Raw genomic sequence first — 22,534 nt, 5'->3', positions numbered from 1 at the left:
GAGCCCCGGCTGGGGGGCGGGGGGGGGGGGGGCCGCGCGGAGCCGCCGGGAAGCGCCCCCTCCGCCGCCCGGCCCGGCACTCCCGGCCAAGGCAGGCCGCGCCCTGAGCCCCCGCTGCAAACCCCGGAGGATGTGGGGATGTGGGGAAGCGGCGGCGGCGGCGGCGGCGAACCCGACCGAGCAGCTGAGCGCATCACTTACCCCTCACCGCTGAGAGAGGGACCGGACGGGGGAGGCGGGGCGCGTCGCGTCCCGTGAGTCTCTCGCACGCCGTCCTGCCCCCACCCCGTCGTCGTCGTCGCCGCTGTCGTCGTCGCCGCCGCCGCCGCGGTCGAGCTCCCGGCCCTGTGCTCCGCTGGGCAATAACGTTATTCCACACACGCCCCGCACATAGCGGTAACGGCAAAGAGCGGCCGCCCAGTGCGCAGGCGCCTGAGGAATGGGCGAGGAGCCGGGCCCTATCCCCTCCGCCGGCCCAGGCCCAACGATCTCCAACTGCGCAGGCGCCAGACGCAGACAATGAAAAGGGGCTGTGCGGAGGGTCTCACCCAAAGGCTTCTCCAGCTGCCTATTGCGCAGGCGTGCTCCAAAGACCCGCTTGAACAATAAAGAGGGCTCTGGCGCTAGTCGGGACCGCAACTAAAGCGGACTACGCTTCCCAGAGGGCAGCGCGCCAAATGCAAGCGGACGTTGGGTTGCTGGGCATGCTAGGATTTGTAGTGTAGGACGCCTTCACAGTTAGGCTGTTCGGTAGATTTCAACCTTCTTGAGGATGTATTTGGCCGTTTTGGCAAATGTCGCGGCTGGCGGGTGGAGAGCTTGTTATTTGTGTTCTTGAGAAGACCCAAGGACCAACCGAAAACTAGCAAACTTGGAAAAGAGTCAAGGCCTCCGTCAGTTGGGTGGTCCAAACCGCAGGGCGGGATAAAGGCAGGACTCAGCCAGCCTGGGCTAGAGAAAGAGGGCGGAGCCTCCGAGCAGTCTCTTGGCAACCGGATCTGGCCGCCAAACCGCCAAAGCTTTTAGCGCGATGTCCTCCGGGAATTGTAGTACAGTCGGAGGGGTAGTTTAGGAGCCTCGTGACTGCAGGCCAGCAGTCTGCGAACTACAATTCCCGACGTCCACCAAGAGGGCCACTGGGTGGGAAGCGCCCCCTGCGAGCTCGGTCCGGGGTTCCCTGCTCCCCCAGTGACAGCAGCGGCCGGAAGCAGGTGGGTGCTGCTCCGGCGCCAAGGCCTCTTGCTCCCCGAGGGGCGACACTGGACACTTCCCTACGTAACTCCCATCCCTGGGCCCCGAGTCTGTGCATGGCGAAGTCCCCGGAGAACTCTACCCTGGAGGAGATTCTGGGGAAGTATCAACGGAGTCTCCGGGGTGAGTTGCGCCGAACCTCTGCGTGGGCGGGGGCTGCCCAGGTGCGTTTCCTCACACCCCGCTTCAGCCCCCGCCAGGACACAGAGGAAGAAGATGGATGGTGCTGTGAACCTTGAGGAAAGATGAAGTAGTTTGTGTTTGTCTTTACGGTTAAGCCGTGTTGTTTCCCTTGATTCCCATAGTGACCTACCTGAACCGCCTCCCCGAGCGAGCTCGACTGAAGCATCTTTGTCACCCGAGGCCCGCAGAAACTCGTGGGTGGCTCTCCCCCACTCCTGCCCACTTCCTGTCCAGTAAATTCCTGACTCACGCTTTTTACACATTCGGATTGTGGTGTAGTGGGCTGAATGTGACCTAGCGGACCAGGAGAAAGAAAATACTAATTATTTTAATCACAGCAGCTTCAACTTAGCGGTCTGAGCTATTTACATACATCAAGATAAGTTAAAACTTACAGCAACGTTATGAATATCCCTCTTTGACACGTGGGGAAATCAAGGTGCAAAGATGTTAAGTTAGGCCAGAGTCCGCACAGCTGGTTGGTGGCACAGCCGGGTATTCAGGGCTGACAGCCTTAAAAGCCTATTTTTTTTTTCTTTTTAAAAAATTAAAAAAAAATTTTTTTTTCTTTATTAATCATGTCGCAATTATTATTACCGAAACCTTATTTAGTTAATTCACATTTTCTTAATATGGCTCCTTATGAGTGAGACTTTATAGAAGTGATGGTCGTACTTATAGATCTGTCATCTTGGACATCATATATGCCATCTGGAAACCTCAGTCTTGTTATTTTTAAATAGGAAGTTATGTCAGCTACAGGGTTATTATGAGGAACAAAGGAAATAATCCATGTAAAGCTTTCCAGCCTTTTTTTTTTTTTTTTTTGCTGTTACCCATTGGTAAGAAATACATTTTATATGGGACGTATACATGTAAAAATTTCACTGAAGAATATTGTACTAAATAAAATACACTCTATTCTTTTGCATTTTCTTAGCCCTCTAGATCATTGACCAACCATTTTTAAACAATTATTTAAAGTGTTTGGAACAATGAATCATTTAAACATGTGGTGCCTACTATGTGTAAGGCATGCGAGGTGTTGGGGGATGCAATGAAGTAGAGTCCCTGTCCCCATGGAGCCTCTGGATTAGTTAGGAGGAGAAAGATGATAAAATAATTACAGATTACTATGATAGAGAATGAGGGTAAAGATCAGTGCTTGGCACATAAGAAGCACTCCAATGTCAGCTGCTATTTATAATTGGTACTTAAAGATTTTTCAAGGAGATTAGAAAGTTTATCTTTTAGAGACTCTAGATTTTGTAAGCATTATTCTGTATTGTTTCCATCTGTCAACAGTGTTCTAAACTGTCAACATTCTCAATACTCAAACTGCAAGAGTAAAATAATTGGTCTTGATGAATACTTTCATCAGCCTACTGATACTTCAAGAGCTGTTAGATACAGAAATAACCATTTCTAACTTTTCGTTTGAAAGCAAGATAAATGCTGTGCACAATGATAATGAGTGATTTTCAAGGCTGGTAAAAATTTGTTTTCTGTCATAAGTTTTTGCTAATGCTTCTCCTCTTTTACCTTATTTTGAACCTTTATGTAAGCAGTGAGGCTTAATATTGGGCTTTTTACTACAATAAAGTGGTTAATTTCAAGAAAATGCTGCTTTCAATAATTACATAGAGTGGAGAGTTTTCGTTAAAAGATGATACATTTTAAAATAAATTTTAAGTTTAGCATAATATAGGATTGTAAAAACATTTATAATCAAAAGCAAACATGAAGCAGAGAAAAAAAAGTTGTTTTTTTTTTTTTATTGATGGTTTTAACAATGAATAAGGAAATGGAACCTGAAATTTTTTATGGGTTTTCAGGACTTATTATTTATTTAGTAGCATTCTAACTTTTATGTTTATTTAGTTTATATAACAGCTTATGGAAGGAAACAGCTAATCCTGAATGAAAGCACAATCAGAAGTTCTTTCCTTCACATGTATAAATTAGCCCTTTTAATTAAGATAATTCCCTTTAGAGTTAAAAATTTGTGTTTCTTAATAACAAAGTATGGTGGCATTATTTTACATGTAGAACTTCATTATTTTAAGTGTTTGCGCCTAATGACTTGAGAATTGTGTTACGATACAATCAGATAAAACGTAATTTTTTTTTTAATTTTTATTTATTTATGATAGTCACACAGAGAGAGAGAGAGACGCAGAGACACAGGCAGAGGGAGAAGCAGGCTCCATGCACCGGGAGCCCGACGTGGGATTCGATCCTGGGTCTCCAGGATCGCGCCTTGGGCCAAAGGCAGGCGCTAAACCGCTGCGCCACCCAGGGATCCCGATAAAACGTAATTTGAAGTTCTTTTGTTTTGGTTTTGTCTATCTGCCATTACGTCCCCAAAATGTTTTGCCTAGTTCATGCTTAAAGAAAGGCTAATAAGTATTCTTGGTCTTTCCTCATGTGTTACTCCTCTGGTTCCTAAATAACTGTACGTGTAATTATTATTAATATCCCTTCATTTATATTTAGCCGGAAGTACAGTATAAAAATGCAAGATGCTTTCACAATTTTCTTTGCTAGTCCCCCATTTTTGTAGCTTTTCCTCATTACTTTATTTTATTTTTAAAAAAAGGTTTTATTTATTTATTCATGAGAGACAGAGAGAGAGAGAGAGAGAGAGGCAGAGAGGCAGAGACACAGGCAGAGGGAGAAGCAGGTTCTATGCAGGGAGCCCGATGTGGGACTCGATCCCGGGTCTCCAGGATCATACCCTGGGCTGAAGGCAGACACTAAAACCGCTGAGCCACCCAGGTGGCTTTAAATGTAATTTTAGGTAATGTTATATAGTATTTTAGAATTTGAAGCTCTGATTTGAAAGGCAGAATCAAAGCTGCTTTTTTTTTTTTTTTTTTAAGATTTCTTTAATTGAGAGGTTGGCGGGGCAGAGGGAGGGAATTTCAAGCAGACTCTGTGCTGAGTGCAGAGCCTGATAAGGGGCTCAGTCTCATGACCCTGAGATCATGACCTTGAGATCACAACCTGGGCTGTAACCAAGAGTTGGAAGCTTAACCAACCCAGGCACCCTGCTTGCTTTCTTTTATTTTTTTTTTTAAGATTTTATTTATTTATTCATGAGAGAGAGAGAGAGAGAGGCAGAGACACAGGCAGAGGCAGAAGCAGGCTCCATGCAGGGAGCCTGACATGGGACTCGATCTGGGGTCTCTAAGATCAGGCCCTGGGCTGAAGGCGGAGCTAAACCGCTGAGCCACCCGGGCTGCCTCTTGCTTTCCTTTAAAACTGGAGTAGGAATCTTGTCTCTTCTTGACTTGTGATCCTAGAACAGCCATGCTCCTAGAACAGCCATGGAAAGAGGGAGCCCATTGACAGACTCCACATTCTCCTGTCGTCCTTTCCTTCCTCACACTTTCCAAATGTATTCACTCTATCCCCTCTAAGGGTCTCTCTTGCTTTGGATTGTTTGTGCCCTCATTGCAAGAAATTAGATTTACTGACTGTCCTTCAAAGTAAGTATTCTGACAAAAAGAGAAGGCTTCATTGCCCCACAGATCTGTAATATTATTGCTTCCCAGTAGATGATCTGAAAGTTTCCAGTGTGGAGAAAGTATCCCAAGTACCCTGGGAATCACGAAATTTCATCTAGAAGTAGAAGTGACTTGGGAGGTCTCCTGGCAGTATGGTTAGGTGTTCATTCTCTTTGTGGTGAATGTAGGCAGCTAGCATTCAAGACCCACAGAATGACTGAGAACAATCTTGGGAACTGGAGAGTGTAGCAAATACCTTTCTCTCATTTAAATCCAACACATCATCGTACAGAGGCCATGAGGTATAAGCTAGTATATAGCCAAGAAAGGGTCAGAAAAGCCATTGTAGAAGGGAATCCGGGCTTTTTAAACATCTGTGCCCTGAACATAGAGATGTGATAATAGAAAGAAGAGAACTTGTTAGAAAAGCAGTGTTCCATTCTTTTTTTTTTTTTTTTTTTTTCAGTGTTCCATTCTTAATACCAGAATCATGTGACGTGTCTTGCTGTAGTGTTGGTTGTGGATACAGTTGTATCAACAACACTGTGTCCATGACTCCCCTATTCACCTAGTTCCTAGCCACCCTTGGCTAAGTGGGCATAAAGAAATCTGGAACAAGCTTAGATTGGGACAAGAATACATCATTCTTTTCTAGACACATTTTGTAAGCTAGTTCCTCTTTTTCTTTCAACATTTTTGTATTCTGGGCTCTAGACTGAATTTCCAAAAGAGTTTGGTGGAGTCCAAGTGGAGGATGTAGAACTAGGAGCCCGGTCCCTGAAACCCTACTGTGGCTTTGCTGATAACCATTGGTGTCACCTTAAGTGAGTTAGTAAACTGTTCTTAGATTCATGTTCCCTCGTCTGTAAAAGGAAAAGTTTGCAGGAGGTGACAGAACTACTGCCTTTAGGACCCAAGCAGTTGACAAAACATGTGGTGGAGTCTACGGAGGACACAAGGCTTATGGCCAAACTGGGCAGTTTATGCTTTTTGTAAAAACATTCCAATTTCTGGGGCGCCTGGGTGCTCAGTCGGTGAAGCTTCTGATTCTTGGTTTCAATGCAGGTCATGATCTCAGGGTTGTGAGATTGAACCCCATGTTGGCTCCATGCTTAGCGGGGAGTCAGCTTGAGATCCTCCTTCCTTCTCCTCATGCCCATAGGCCCACTCACACGCGTTCTCTCTCAAATAAACAAATCTTAAAAAAACTAAAACATTCAAATTTCTTTTTCTTCTCTCTTCCTCCCATACTTGGTTAGCAAAACATATATGAGAACCTCATTCCCCCTGCAGGCATTTTTCTCAGACCCCTGCATCTCTAATATCCCTTCTGCCAACGCTGATTGGACCATGTGAATGATAAAAGTTACATTTCTGGGGCTCCTGGGTGGCTCAGTTGATTAAGCATCTGCCTCTGGCTCAGGTCATGATCAAGTGCTGGGATCAAGTGCTGCATTGGGCTCACTGCTCAGGGGGGGAGTCTGATTCTCCCTCTCACTGTCCCTCTCTCTCTCTCTCTTTAAAAAAAAAAAAAAGTTATGTTTCTACCTTTTAAAAATGAGACGAAGGAGTGGAAGTAGGTTCACAGAAGCTGAGAGCTTGAATATGGGAGAAAATATATAATTTGGGGGTGATTCTTTCCTTTGTAAATTGATCGAGTTTGAGAAAACTGACAATAATGTTGATATGTTTTACTTATATATGATTGACACATCTCCCCAGATCCTACAGACTGTTTTCTTACTTGCCAACACCTTGGTCACTGAATCAGCCAGTAGAGCTATCATCTGGACCTTTCATAAACTTAAGAAAACATATGTGCAACTTGTAAGAAGTAAAGTTCTTCTTTTTCTCAGTTTTACACATCAAACTTGTATTTCTCCTTTTTATTTTTGCTTTTGAGTGTTTTCCGAATGTTTTGCCATGTACACTATAAATGTGTAAACACACATGCTCGCACACACACACATTCTCCACAGTGAGTGTTTGCTTGTTTGTTTTACTCTCAGCCTCATTGAGAACAAGATAGACTGCAATGTAATAAAACCCCTGGAAGCATTTGTCATGAAATGAGAAAATTATTTTGGTATTTCAGTGTGGACTGAAACAGCCCGCTCTCTTTTCTCAAAATTAAAGAAATGGAATGGTTTAGCTATTAATAAATAAGGATTGGCAATGCAAATGAAATTTGTAAACACATTTGAGTTTATTTTTTTGCTGATAAAATTTAGAGTACATATATTCTTTTTATGTGTGTGTTTTATCTGCTCTAAATGGTTTTTAGATTGTTATAACCATTTCTTTTACCAGAATAACAAAGCTAGTAGAACCTCATTTTTTCTTTCTCACTACTGATGAGGTAAAGAAGGCAAAGGATCAAATTTAACGGCCAGAAAAGAAAAGCCAGTAAAAATTTATTTTACAAGTAAGTAGTCATCCCTGGAATAATTTAGTGCCAAAACAATGGTTCACTGTTATGAAATTTTAAGAGCATTTTCACATGTTCTTGGGCAGAAAAAGAGATTAAATTGTTCTCAAGCTAATGAGATACTGAGAATAATTACATTTTCTCTTGAAATGTTTACAAATGTATGCTCTGATCACTTACCCAGTGTGGGTTAAGGTTTCCCACCTTTTCACTTAGTGATACTCCTCTCGGGGTCAAAAGATAGAGAAAGTAGCTGAACTGGGCTAAAGCAATCTTGATGGACAGGGGTGGGTGGGGTCAGGGGTGTTCTTCATCAAGACTCACTAGAGTATTTATTTATAGGAAGATCACCTAAGCTGGCTCTGAAAGATGGCTTTGAAGTGTAACTTACTTCACATGTTAGGCCTTGAAACAACATGAAGCTAAATATGAATTTCCAGTTCCTGATTACAGTAGGAACAGCTGGGTCAGTAGTACCCATCACGGCAGTGATGGTTGGGGCTTATGCACCATCCACCACCACTGAATAGCTCACTGTCCTGCCCACTTTTCATTAAGACATGGCTATAGTTACAACATGGTAATGTGGGAGGTCTCTCCTCAAAATTCAACATTGTTGATGACGCTGCTATAAACATCAGGGAGCATGTAACCCTTCAAATCTGTATTTTTGTATCCTTTGGATAAATACCTAGTAGTGCAATTAATTGCGGAAGAGACTCTTAAAGGTAGAGAACAAACTGAGGGTTGATGGGGGAAGGTAGGTTGGGGGAGATGGGCTAGATAGGGGATGGGGATAGGTTATGATGAGCCCTGGGTGTTGTATGTAAGTGATGAATCACTGCACTGTGTTCCTGAAACCAATATTGCACTGTATGTTAACTAACTAGAAGTTAAATAAAAATTTGAAGAAAAAAAAAAAAACCCAACTCATCAAAAACTTGAACACTAGCTATCCTGTTTTATTGATCTAAAACACTGGTTCTCAACCAGGGGTGATTTTTCCACCAAGGGGACATTTGGTAATGTACAGATATATTTCCAGTTATCACAGCTGGTGGTGGTGGTGGTAGGAGATTTGATGCTAAACATACACAACACAGGTCCTTACAGTAAAGAATTATCAGGTGCAAGTATCAATAGTGCTAGGTTGAAAAACTGTGACCTAGAAGTAGCAAGGCCTTGCTCATAGCCTTTGTTCTACAGGAATCATCCTTGAGAGTAATTACCATTAAGGATACAGATTGTACTTGGCTGGTGATTTTACCTGTGTTCTACCACCCTGATTAGAATTACTTCTTTATCAGTGGAAAGTGACAGGTGCATAAATCCTCTCAGTTGGTGCTAAAAATACACCTGATGTATCCCTCATAACATATATATATAGTCAGTCTCCTTGGTTTGTCACCATCCACATATCTTAATGATCTTCCAGCCACTGCTTGCTTGCTTTTTTTCTTTCTTTTCTTTTCTTTTCTTTTCTTTTCTTTTCTTTTCTTTTCTTTTCTTTTCTTTTCTTTTCTTTTCTTTTTTTTTTTCCAGCCACTGCTTTCTTAAGATGTTGACGTTCTTGTTCAGATTATCTTCCACTCCTGGCACCAACCACTTCACATTTTTCAGCTGTTAGTGTCTTTTCTTTTATGATAGAATTTTCTTCTAAAATTTTCTTAGTTTCTACATGTTACTTTTAATCCCTTTCACTGTTATCATTGCCATTTCCAAGGCTGGCTTTGTCTGGTTTTGGATTAGGCCATTTTTATCTTGGTTGTCCTACCTAGCAGTCCTCTAATAGACAGCAACAGCAATCTTCCGAACTAGCTGAGGCCCGGTCAAGTGTGGACAGATACATGTATCTCTTATCTCGCTGTGGTTTCATTTTTCTGCTTGTCTGCCCTGGCCCCAGCTTGGTTTGAGAACTGCAGTGCATTTTGTGTCTCAGCCTCGGGGAGGTATGGTTCATGGCCTGGTTTCTCAGAGATAGCTGGGTGCTGCCTGGGGTGTGGTTCCCTCACCCTGTCGCCAGGGTAATTCTCATTCGCATCTCCATGTGCAGATGGAGAACGTAGGCATGAATAATTCACGTGTGTATATAAGTGATGATCCTTCCTAGACTGGGACATATTTATCTTCTGTTCAAAAACACCTTGGTTAAGCGAGGCCTGATGGTAAGCTGGGAGAAAGAATGGGGGGAACTGGACTACAAAAATGATTAAGAGAGAATGAAATTGGCCAACGATTTTGGTGCTTATTGTACTGATTGATGTTTGGATAGCAGACAACCAGAAATATGATTTACTTACCTTTATGTTCTTGTGATGCTGCAGGACTCAGAGGACCTATTTGTGTTTGTATTGTATTATATTGATAATTAAGTTTATTTCCAGGCCATGGTTGATGTTGGGAGAAGAAATCAGGATACATTGTGAAATACTTTTACTGTCCTCTCTGGAGAGAAGGGGAAATGAGTATTCTTTCCGTCTCTTGGTTACGGACAGATAAAGCTGTACCCAGTTGCAGTGGGATAGGAAATGATAACTAGAACCTCCTGTGTAATCTAGTTTGTAGCAGATAACTGCATGTGGGGAGTAGTGTTCTTTAAAAGGACTACAAGGGGGATCCCTGGGTGGCTCAGCAGTTTAGCTCCTGCCTTCAGCCCAGGGCATGATCCTGGAGACCCGGGATCGAGTCCCACATCAGACTCCCTGCACGGAGCCTGCTTCTGTCTCTGCCTCTGTGTGTGTGTCTCATGAATAAATAAATAAAATCTTAAAAAATAAATAAAATAAAAGGACCACGGGGCCTTCAGTTGCAGTGGTTCCAGCTGAAGAGCAATAGAGTTTCCTCTGTTTTGAATCATCTAAGCATTATTCCTCAGGATTAACTGTTTGTTACAGTGTATAATTATGTTGCTATGTATATACTTGAAGAGCATTTAGTGTGTTTTGAAATGTGCTATTGAAATGACTTAAAAATATCACTTGACCTCCTTAGTTTTAGTTTTAGAACACAGTTCTTGCAAATTCCTTCCCTTCCTCTCTGATCCTGGTAACTGAAGTCAGGGATCACACACACACACACACACACACACACACACAAAAACCTCATGTCTTAGATATCACTTTTCCTGGGGATGGTTGTTTCAGTAGCTCACTATTTCACATAATAACTGTTTTCATAGTGTAATTTTAACATGTACGTAGTCTTTGAATATCATAAATTCTAAAGGAGTAAAGAAGAATATTGGAAAAGGTGTTAAATGGGCTCATGAAACTCTGCCATCATTGTAATCTGATAAAAGTACTCTATAGACGTTTTCAACTGCAACATTTTTCCAGATTTCCTCCCTTTTTCCTAATATAGCGTATTAGCTTTTAGTCAGATTAGGTATAAATAAATGATTATCCTTTGCTTAGAAGTGAAATCATTTCATAGCTCTATTGAGCACACTTTTAACGTTAGTCAAACCCTCTATTTCCTAATGGACGCAATAAAGATAAGTGCTTTATTCATACATTTATGTGTGTAAATCTAAAGCTCTGTGAACTAAATTGCTAATCATGTAACACTTTGATTTTCCTTTTCCATTAACAAATCTCTTTAGAAAATATTAAGTTATTGGAAAACTACTGCTCCTTTTTATTTTGTTAAAACCAGGAATGTGTCTTATCTGGGTCTTTCTTAAACTCATGATGAGTAAAAAAAGAAAAAAAAAAAAAACCACCCCCAAAAACAAAACTCATGATGAGTAAGGGGTTAGTATTCAGTACCAAATGCCTGTCAGAGAAAGGTCTGTGTGGAAATAGGATTAGTGTGTGGAGAAAAATATAGCAATAAATTTAGTGGATCTCTTGTGTAGTTAGTAATAAAATTTCATTGTTGAACCCTGACCTGAAAGACCTGTTTTCTTTAATCAAGAAATAAAATGAACTGCTGTAAGTGAAGAACCTATGTTAGATATTTTGTAGCATGGAGTATTTTTTTTTTATTTTTTTACTGAGTTACACTTTTTTTTAAAATTTTTATTTATTTATGATAGTCACAGAGAGAGAGAGAGAGAGAGGCAGAGACACAGGCAGAGGGAGAAGCAGGCTCCATGAACCGGGAGCCCGACGTGGGATTCGATCCCGGGTCTCCAGGATCAGCGCCCTGGGCCAAAGGCAGGCGCCAAACCACTGCGCCACCCAGGGATCCCGAGTTATACTTTTTCTGTTCTAAACTTTGAAATTAATGAGCTTGGGGCAGCCTCGGTGATGCAGCAGTTTGACACAGCAGTTTAGTGCCGCCTTCAGCTGGGGTTGTGATCCTGGAGACCTGGAATCGAGTCCCATGTCGGGCTCCCTGCATGCAGCCTGCTTCTCCCTCTGCCTGTGTCTCTGCCTCTTTCTCTCTCTGTGTTTCTATGAATAAATAAATAAAAATCTTAAAAAAAAAGATTTGAAAGTAATGAGCTTGGAGAAAGTAAAATCTATTTCTCAAGGTCCTGTAGACCTTGATGTATATTTGTAAATATATTTTCATCCATGAATGGTAATGAAAAAAGATGGTTGTTTTGTAGCTTTCTTACGGTTCCCAAATAGGTAGCAAAGATGAGGAGCTTTTCTCCTGAGGACATAAGAAGGAATAGACCTGAGTTGTCAAAGAAGAGCAAGAATGACATTGGTCATCGTTGTTATGAGTTGTTCCTTCTTAGGGAAAGTACCATCTCCCTTTGAGGATCTTAAGGATTGTTTCTGTGGAGTCCATTTGAAATAGATAATAGGATGCCTGGATGGCTTAGTCAGTTCAGTATCTGTCTTCGGCTCAAGTCATGATCTTGGGGTCCTGGGATTGAGGCCCTTGTCAGGCTCCCTGCTTATCAGGAGAATCTGCTTCTCTCTCTCCCCCTGCACCCTTTCCCCCAACCACGTAGTGTGCACACATGCTCTTTCTCTCTCAACTAAATAAACAAAATCTTCAAGGAAATAGATAATAGATGTAGATGAATTTGAATGGAAATTCATTCTTTTCTAACATAAATTTCCATGTTAGATATATGGGTATGTTTGGTAAATTAATCAGTGGGCTAAAAAATAAGTTTCAAATATAGATGTCAAAATTCGAACAGGGTTACTGAAATCTGGGTCCCAAATCTAACGTACAAGGAAAACTTTTTGTTATAATGTTTTCTAGATTGGAACCAGTGAATTTAATCATAAGAGACTAGCAGAAAAAAAAAAAAAGAGAGAGAGACTAGCAGAAACAAGAAGTTTAAATGGAAAAAATAAGTGGACCTTAATTAATGAAATTACCAGTTAATTGCCTGATTCTCCAGTTGTTAGACATGTAAAAAATATCCGTAAAGTAAGGTAGAAATCTTAGTAGTACCATCACTAGTATCATTGGTTTAGTTCTGTTTTTAATTTAAGATTTGGATCCTTTACTGAAAACGTTTTTGAATATTTCACTGAATAATTATTTCAGTTCCCTGTTGCTGCATAACAAACCACTGTAAAGCCTGATGGCTGACAGCAACAACTAACGGCATTTGGGTTGACTGGACTCAGCTGGGCAGTTCTTCGGGTTTCTTTCATGCCATTGCAGTGAGATGGCCTCTGGCAAGTCCTCTCAAAACTCCACTGGGCTGTCAGCAGGGCTGGGCTTCTCTCCTTTCCCATGAAGTCCCAGGGCCTCTTGTTTCCACATGGCCCTCCACAATCTCTCCAGCAGGGTAGGCAGGCTTCCTACTTAGTGGCTTAAGGATCATAAAAACAAGCATTCCAGGAGGGAGGAAGCAGAAGCTTTTAAAAAATGAAGCCTGGGGGCTCCTGAGTAGCTCAGTCAGTTAAGCTCCCTACTCTTGGTTTCAGCTCAGGTCACAATCTCAGGGTCATGGGATTAATCCCTGAGTGGGCTCCACAACCAGCAGGACATCTGCTTGTCCCTCTCCCTCCCCTGCTACCCCACTTCCTTTCCCCCTTCATGTGTGCACAGCGGGTGCTTATGAGTTTGCACGTGCTCTCTGTCTCTTTAAAATTAAATAAAACAGTCTAAAAAAACAAACGAAGCCTGGTCTGGCATACTGTAACTTCTGCATTCTGTCAGTGAGTGCAAGTTACTGACTTAGTTTCAACTTGAGAGGGGACAAGGGGAGAAGCTGGGTTTTTTTTTTTTGGGGGGGGAGGCTATTTATAGAAATGAACTACTATAGTATAATAAACCTTAAGATACTTCATTTTAGGCTGCAGTGTTAAGTATGTGCTAGTAAGTTGAAGCTTCAATCCTACGGGTGCTAAGAATTTCTAAAAGTATGTAGTGAGCCCACAGGACACAGGAAGGACTACATTACAGAGGCTAGCTTTGTAAGCACTTCATTTGGCTCTTCCAGCCTTAATCAGAACTAGCCCGGCAGTTGGCAGTCTCTCAGTGGGGAGAGATATCTGGTTCACAGGGGCAAGTAGGCTTCCCTGGGTGGGAACTTGGTGTAGTGGAATCCCTCCTGCTGGTTCTGTGTCGCAAGGAGGGGAAGGGGATCACCTTCTGAGGGTGAGGTTAGTGTTGAGAGGGTGAGGTGGGGAGGATATTCTGTCCTCCTTGGCAGTAGAGCTATTTATTGTGAATATCTACCTCTGGCACGTTGGGGACCTTAGAGATCATCAGGTCTCACCTCTGACCCATGAACTCTATCTCTCTCTTCCTCTAGCACAGTCCTCAGTGAGCTAGAACCAAAATTCTGCTTTTTTTCCCATAAAGTATGAGAAAAAATTGCTTTTCCTTTAGAAACTGCCTGTTGGAATAAGTGTTTATGTGGATGTGCAGACTTCACAGGCCCTGATTTTCATCACATTATGGTTGCAGAACGTCAGAATAGAAGCATTCACCAACTGAAGTATATCCTGAAAGAAGGTGATGTCACTGTGGGAGAAGATGCACTGGATCCCGCATTTAGTAACAGTGTGGGAGATGAGGATCCTGGCACTGCCTGGTATGAACTGCAGCACAGCCATGCTGGTGAGTGTGAGTGGAGGTCAGCCCTAGTCTGAATGACACACATTGAATATATTGAACTCTGAACAGTAAAGACTCCAAGCCATCCTCTGCTCAGCAGGTAGGATTTTCTTCCTAACACACAAATCAGCTGATACAATTCCCTTGCTTAATATTTTCTCTTTGACTCATGAAGCCTTACACTGAAGTCCAAAATCCTTTGTATGTCCTAGCAATATTTTCTCAAGATGGCTCCAAGCTACCTCTCCAGCCTTGTATTCCTGTCCTCCTCCCAACTGTCCATCTGGTAAACCATGTTCTAGTCACATCAACCTATTGGCCCTGCTTTTATGCTTCTGCACATGCCATCCATCCCTCCTGACTGGGATTTTTCTTACTCTTTTCTGCTTGGTAATCTTCTGTTTCTCCTTACAATGTTAACTCCTCCGTAAAAACAGGCATGATTAGGTACTTCCTTTTCTGACAGCACCATATACACCTGCACATCTACATGCGAACTTCTTATATCTGTCAGTGGATCTCTCCTGTTTGGTGGATTCTTAGCTTTTAAGTGGTAGAGATTTTCTCATGTTTGCCTTTGGATCCTCAGTCCATTGGACAGTTGTTGATGCCTACAACATGTTTAAAATATATTTGTTAGGTGGTTAGAAGCATGGATAGGTGATGAGAAGCCATGGATCTGCAGTAAGGCTAACGAAATCCCTTGTGTTTGCTCTGCAGTCAATCAACTCAAAGCTTTGTTGCACCAACAAAAAAGTAAGGAAAGTGAGGTGTCTCCATCAAGAAAACACGATGTGTCTGCTCTGGTACGTATCAGCATTTGCAACCTGACAAGAGCATTGTCTTTCTATGTTTTTTTATTTAAAAGAATCTGTTTGTTTGTTTGTTTGTTTGTTTATAGAGAGCATGAACGGTGGGAGGGGCAAAGGGAGAAGGAGAGAGAATCTTAAGCAGCCTCCCCACTCAGCACAGAGCCCGACATGGGGCTCAATCTCACAACCGTGAGATCATGACCTGAGCTGAAATCCAGAGTCAGATGCTTACCCAATTGAGCCACCCAGGTGCCCCTCTATGTTTTAACTCTCCAAAGTTGCTTTAGTAGTACATGTTCTCAACAAATTCTGAGAAGGACATTCTAATAGCATAAAGCATCAAAAGAAATGATCTCCCTTCTGATTATTATTATTTTGGCTGAAGAAGAGGGACTTCCATGGCAAAGGGAATCCTGAGTTTTAAATTTATCATTTACTTAAAAAATATAAATGAGGAAACAGATTGGAGAAATTACTTTGCAATTGTTGGCAAATATATATAAAAAAGGAACAATATATGGAAAAGAAGAGCCATTTCTTTTTGGTATCCTATCTATATCCTATACATATTGATATCCTATCATTTTTAGAATTTACTTAATTGTATTTCTAGCTGTTCTTGTTTGTTTTGAATGTGAAAGCCAAAGTATGTAATCTTGTTCTGCATCTTAAAATACATGGTTATAAAATTGTATGAAATGAGGAGCTGTATTCTGTTTTTTTCTGAAATTGTTTTTTATTACTATTGCTTTGACAGAGTGAATTATTCCTGATTGAAGCAATGTGATACGCTAAAGCCTAAGATAGATGTGAGGGAGGGATAGGTATGAGGGAAGGATTTGGCCAGGTTTAAATGGTCAAAATAACAGTCTAGGTCTGTCTAGGGCTTATTATGTACTTTCTAGAAGGATATTATACCTCATAGCATTTCTGTAATAATAAGAGTATATACTTCAAATTCTTAGAAACTTACGAAGCTTGACACAAATCTAACATGTCATAGTAGCAATAACTAACTTACATTTTCAGTGTGCATGACAGTTGGATAGCCAAGCTACATTCTAGAAACTGTGGAGACACATCACTTTCCTTAATTCACAACTGAAATGTCATAGCCCTGATCCCATATTAATACTTCAGCCTGACACAAACCTTCATGCTTAATTCCCACTTTAGAGAAAAGTACTACAGGCCCCTATTCAATATTTATGGCTATCAATTATAATTTTAATATACTTCACCATTCAGTGAATGTATTTCTGTTGTCACCTGGCTTCTAGAGTGCTCTTAAGCACACAGTGGGTGGAGTACTTTCAATGGAGTAGATGAGGTTGCTGAATCTGTTGAATGCTCAGACGTGCTCTTTAGCATTTTAAAGATATAACAGGGCAGTGATATTACAGGCTGGTTGAATTTAGGGTAGCAGGAGGAGCCTCACCAGGAGCATCATCTGTTCAGTATATGCAGTATACACTTTACAGATACACAGGTCTGTTTATATGGAGCTATTGGAAGGATCCAACTTAGACTCTGAATGTATATAGTTCACGTGGTGTGATAACAAGCTGTAAGGATAATAACCGGCATTTGAAGGTTTAGAAGCACTTTAAATGCACTTTCTTTCATCTTTTTGAAAAAGATTTTATTTATTTGAGAAAGAGAGAGTGTGTGTGTGAGTGTGACAGGGGAAGGGGAGCAACAGAGTGGGGCAGAGAGGGGTGGGGGAAAGAATCTGAAGTAGACTCTGTACTCGGTACAGAGCCTAATGCTCTGTTGATACAGAGCTCAATGTCACAACCCTGAGATCAAGACCTAAGCTGAGACCAAGAGTCAGATGCTTAACTGACTCAGCCACCCAGGTGCCCCTTAGATGTGCTTTCATAGCCAGTATGACATACAAGAGATATGTGGGCTCTATTGACAGTAATTGAGGTACTGTTGAGATGGAAAATATATCCACATAGTATTACTTAAATTTTTGAAATGTGGATATCCAGTACCAGCTCTTATGGCAGAATAATTCAGGAGAGTTTTGCTGGTACTTTGTTGTTAGAAATTCCTACCAGGGACAGCCTCGGTGGCTCAGCGGTTTAGTGCTGCCTTCAGCCCAGGGCCTGATCCTGGAGACCCGGAATCGAGTCCCACGTTGGGCTCCCTGCATGGAGCCTGCTTCTCCCTCTGCCTGTGTCTCTGACTCTCTCTCTCTCTCTCTCTCTCTCTCTCTGTGTGTGTGTGTGTGTGTGTGTGTCTCTCATGAATAAATAAATAAAATCTTAAGAAAAAAAGGAATTCCTACCAGACTGAGAAACAATGATTGGGTGTCTCATCTTGAGCTTTCTCCAGATTCATTGAACTGTTGACACTCATTTTCCCTTCCTGGTTTCCTCTTTTCTTTAAAAAAAATATCATGGAATGATAAATGATTCTAGAAACCATGTTACAGTCATTTTAGGAGAAAGTCGGGTGTACATTAAAGTCAATGCAGGGGGATCCCTGGGTGGCTCAGCGGTTTAGCACCTGCCTTTGGCCCAGGGCATGATCCTGGAGACCCAGGATCAAGTCCCATATCGGGCTCCCTGCAGGGAGCCTGCTTGTCCCTCTGCCTGTGTCTCTGCCTCTCTCTCTCTCTCTCTGTGTCTCTCATGAATAAATAAATAAAATATTAAAAAAAATAAAATCAATGCAGGAATGCTGCCAAAGTGTAGGATTATCACTTTTTCTGAGATCTGTTTGCTGGGCTCCTGGTCCAGGGGGACTGTCAGACAAAGAAATACTATTGGCCACAGTGTGTCTATATTTATATAACATCAGTACTAAGTTGAATATGGAGGTGATATTACCTGATTCTTTTCTAAATCCCAACATGCTTAATTTGTTTTTGTTTTTTGCCTTAGAAGTCATCAGAATGTGAGGAAGCCAATATGCCTACCGTATACAATCTTGTTCCTATCATCAATGACCAGTCTCAATACATTCATCATTTAGAAGCAGAAGTCAAATTCTACAAGGTAAGTTTCTCATTAAAAATTTTAACATAATTAAATGAAAGCCTGTATTAATGATACCTTATATGAAAATTTGCTATTATTAATCTTCATGGGGATTACAGTATGTTAACAGCTGTCATGCTTACATGTTGGTAAAGACATATTTTCAGGGGCTTCCTCAGCTGGGGAATGATACTCCTGACCTTGCTATTTCTGAATGCTTAATTTCCCAGTGGCTCATAACTGTCTAATATCCTGATAATGTGCTCTCATGTTCCAGAGTTTTTGCTTTCCATTCCTTGTTCTTTAGCCCAGCTGATGGCAAATGCTTTGGAATGGTAATGCCGGTCACTCTCCCACACGTGTCAACCTTGGGAAGCTCTGGTGCAGCAACCAGGGATTCTAAGCTACCAGGCTAGGTCTACTCCATTGTCAGCATACAGGTTCTTGCCTTAGCTTTGAGTAAGAATGGCTCATGGGGGTATGGATAACAATAACCAAGAAACCAAATGTGTCTGCTACAGCTTGTAACACCGGATGGTTATATTGCTCAACTGTATGCAATTCAGTAATGTCATTAATGCCATCAGAGCTTTTCTGCCTTTCCAAGCTATGTGTTCTTAGTTTTTCTTCCTTTTTTATTCAATATCAATGAATTATATTTTTACATTTTAGTTACTCTTCCAAGGTCCAGGTCTAATATGTGACTTCCGAAACCTTTAGACATTTCTTTTTTTTTTTTTTAACAAGATCTTATGTATTCATTAGAAAGAGAGAGTGGGAAGGAGAGAGCGTATGTGCAGGGGAAGGAGCAAAGGGAGAGGGAGAAGCAGACTCCAAGCTGAGGAGGGAGCCTGACATAGGGCTCTTGGATCATGGATCATGACCTGCCAAAGACAGAAGCTTAACCAACTGAGCCACCCAGACACCCCACCTTTTGACATTTCATTGTCTTGACATTTCAAAGAAGTTCCTGATCTTAAAATGTCACTTTGTCTTTGTTCTTGGAGGATACAATTATTATTGTAAAAGTATTCTTGGATTACCAAAGAGACTAAAACAATATCCTAGGACTCATTTTCTTAACAAGCTCCTGCTAATCCCTAAGATGCTACGGGTAAAACTTAAAAGACATTGTAGGGGAGTTTTATCTCTCCTTCTTAGGGTTTTCTGCTGGGATTTATAATTAAATTTACATAAAATAGATTAACAGGATGAAAGTATACACATTTGTTTTATTATTGAAGTATAATTGACATACAATATATTATTTTTAGATGTACAATATATTGATTGAACAAGTCCATATATTACTTAGTGCTCACTACAATAAGTGTAGTTACCATCTGTCAGAATACAATGTTACTTCTCTATTGCTGACTATATTCCCTGTGCTCTACTTTTCATTTCTGTGATTTATTTTATAACTGAAAGTTTGTATTTCTTAATCCCTTTCATCTATTTTACCCATCATCTCCCTTCCCACCTCCCAACTGACAACCACCAGTTCTCTATATTTAAGAGTCTGTTTGTTCCTTTATTTTGTTTTTAGATTCCACATATAAGTAAAATCATACAATACTTATCTTCCTCTGTCTGATTTCTTTCACTTAGCATGATATCCTCTAGATCCACCTATGTTGTTACAAATGCAAGGTCTCATTCTTTGTTATGGCTGAGTAATATTCTATTCCATATATACATATACATATATGTGTATGTATACAAACACAGACACAGACACACACACACAACTCACATCTTCTTACATCTTCTTTACCCATTCATCTATCAATGCACATTGGTTGCTTCCATATCTTGGCCATTTTAAAGACTGCTGCTGTAAACAGGGAGGTGCATAAATCTTTTTGGAGTTGTGTCAGTTTTGGGGGTAGATACCCAGTAGTGAAATTACTAGATCATATGGTATTTCTGTTTTTAATTTCTCTGAGGAAACTCCATAATGTTTTCCACAGTGGCTGCACCAATTTATATTCCTACTAACAGTGATTGAATATTGCCTTTTCACCACATCCTCATCAACATTCATATTTCTTGGCATTTTGATAGTAGCCATTCTGACTGGTGTGAGGTTATATCTCATTGTGGTTTTGATTTTTTTTTTCCCTGATGATTAGTGATGTTGAGCATCATTTCATGTATCTGTAGGCCATGTGTATGTCTTCTTTGGAAAAATGTCTATTCAGGGCTCTTGCCTATTTTTAAATCAGATTATTTCCTTTCTCTGGTGTTGAGTAGTATAAGTTCTTTTTATATTTTGGATATTACCCCCTTATCAGATATATCATTGGCAAATCTCTTCTCCTATTCACTAAGTTACCTTTCTGTTTTTTGGTGATTTCTTTTGCTATGTAAAATCATTTTTATTTCAGTGTTTCCTTTGCCTGAGGAGACCTTTTTTATAAACATGTTGCTAATCCAAGAGATTACTGCCTATGTTTTTTCTTTTAGAAGCTTTATGATCTCACATGTAGGTCTTCAATCCACTTTGAGTTTATTTTTGTGTATGGTATAAGAATATGGTCCAATTTCATTCTTTTACATGTAGCTATCCAATTTTCCCAACACCATTTATTAAAAAGACTGTCTTTTCCCCATTGTATATTCTTGCCTTCTTTGTCATAGATTAACTGACCATTATAGGTGTGTTTATTTTTGGACCCTATTCTGTTCCATTGATCTATGTGTCTATTTTTGTGCCAGTGCCATACTGTTTTGATTACTATAGCTGTATAATCTTGAAATTTGGGATTGTGATATCTCCAGTTTTGTTCTTCTTTCTCAAGATTTGCTTTGGCTATTCAGAGTCTGTTGTGGTTCCACACAAATGTTAGGATTATTGATTCTAGTTCTGTGGAAAATGCTATTAGTATCTTGATAGAAATTGCATTGAATCTGTAGATTGCCTTGGGTAGAATGGACATTTTAATGATATTTGTTCTTCTGATCCATGAACATGGTATATCTTTTAATTTGTCTATATCTTTACAATTTCTTTCATTAGTGTCCTAGAGTTTTCAGAATGTAGATCTTTAACTTCCTTGGTTAAATGTATTCCTAGGGATTTATTCCTTTTGGTGCAACTGTAAATGGGTTGTTTTAATATAAGTTTTATGTGACATGAGAACCCTCAAAAGGAGATGATGACCCAAAGAAATGGTGAAACTTAAATGCTTTTATGTTGAACAAAGAAGGAAATGTATAAACATAACTAAAATATATGAGAAGGCTAAAGGAAAGATGAATTATTTTAATGAGATCTGTTTGCACAGATTCCTTTTAGCCTCCATTCCCTATGTCTGGTGATAAGAATGTTTCTTTCTTCCTGATATGAGGAGGACATGTTTCACATGAGAGCTTTATCTCCTTCTTTCAGGAAGAAGGGAGAGGTCAGAGCACTCTTTTTGTATCTGCTGTTTTTCAAGTGCTTTTAGTTCAAAATAGTTCTTATTCCAAAGTGGTATATTTTGGGGTGTCAGATTCTACCACAATATAAATTGTAATAAACTTACCATCAAGTTGAGAAAAATACTAAAACCTATGAGCACCACAGTAACACTATAGAGTATAATGTAGTCTGTGTTCTATAGTATAAAGTGTAATTATAATAAGAGTAGCAAGGTACTAAAAGCTAGAGTTTGGAGGGATGTTTTTCTGGGAGAGGAAAATCTTAAAGGAGTAGGATCATTTAGATCAGCAGGAGGATGAAAGCATTCCATAGTGAAAACAGCAGCACTGAAAGGATATATTCGGGATGAATATGGTTTATTTATGGGGGCCACAAGGCATCTATTCTAAATTCCTGTAGTAGAAGATGTCTGTTAGAAATTATTAAAACAATGCTGAACTAGGGAAATGGAAGATTACAAAAGCCTTGAAAGGTAGACAGAGTATGACTCAGTACATTTTAACAAAGGAATAGCAGAATAAAAGTAACATTTAAGGGCTTAGAAGTGGTTTATTAGTTTTTTAATATTTTTTTAGTATTTTTAGCATATTTTTTTAGTATTTTTAGTATTTCTAGTATTTTATTTAATTTTAATAATTTTTATTTTTATATCCTTTTTAAAAATTTACTTTTGAAAGTTTTTATTTTCTTATTAAACATTTAAAAAATTTTAAGTAAACTCCATGCCACACATGGGGCTCAAACTCACAATCCAGAGATCAAGAGTCACATGCTCTACCAACTGAGCTAGCCAGACTTACCTAAGTTTTTATTTAAATTCCAGTTAGGGCAGCCCGGATGGCTCAGTGGTTTAGTGCCACCTTCAGCCAGGATGTGATCCTGGAGACCCAGGATCGAGTCCCACATTGGGCTCTCTGCATGGAGCCTGCTTCTTCCTCTGCCTGTGTCTC

At 40.4% G+C, this 22,534-nt stretch overlaps 2 protein-coding genes across 29 annotated transcripts in view; one reads left to right on the top strand and one right to left on the bottom strand.

Annotated features, from left to right (window-relative positions):
* CEP170 (centrosomal protein 170) overlaps positions 1-954 on the bottom strand; it is a 131,440-nt gene extending 130,486 nt beyond the window's left edge. For 3 of the 13 annotated variants that reach the window (XM_077901417.1, XM_077901421.1, XM_077901426.1), the window contains exon 1: positions 202-950. The gene's annotated coding sequence lies outside the window, so the exon portion shown is untranslated. Of the gene's footprint in view, positions 1-201 lie in introns of all 13 variants that reach the window. The other 10 variants (XM_077901430.1, XM_077901431.1, XM_077901433.1 and 7 more) reach the window with 6 other exon arrangements.
* SDCCAG8 (SHH signaling and ciliogenesis regulator SDCCAG8) overlaps positions 349-22,534 on the top strand; it is a 236,079-nt gene continuing 213,893 nt past the window's right edge. For 8 of the 16 annotated variants that reach the window (XR_013381777.1, XR_013381778.1, XR_013381780.1 and 5 more), the window contains exons 1-6: positions 2,743-2,924; positions 3,588-3,748; positions 7,303-7,368; positions 14,206-14,358; positions 15,076-15,161; positions 18,062-18,175. Coding sequence is in view for 10 of the 16 variants with exons in the window: in XM_077901445.1 (XP_077757571.1) it covers positions 2,887-2,924; positions 3,588-3,748; positions 7,303-7,368; positions 14,206-14,358; positions 15,076-15,161; positions 18,062-18,175 (618 nt within the window). In the remaining 6 variants the exon portion in view is untranslated. Of the gene's footprint in view, positions 1,375-2,742; positions 2,925-3,587; positions 3,749-7,302; positions 7,369-14,205; positions 14,359-15,075; positions 15,162-18,061; positions 18,176-22,534 lie in introns of those variants that run through there. The other 8 variants (XR_013381776.1, XR_013381779.1, XM_077901442.1 and 5 more) reach the window with 6 other exon arrangements.

Source organism: Canis aureus, chromosome 6 (assembly GCF_053574225.1).
Source record: "Canis aureus isolate CA01 chromosome 6, VMU_Caureus_v.1.0, whole genome shotgun sequence".
NCBI classification, from domain to species: Eukaryota; Metazoa; Chordata; class Mammalia; order Carnivora; family Canidae; genus Canis; species Canis aureus.
The sequence above is the reverse complement of the archived record's forward strand: the minus strand, read 5'-3'. Positions and strand labels throughout refer to the sequence as shown.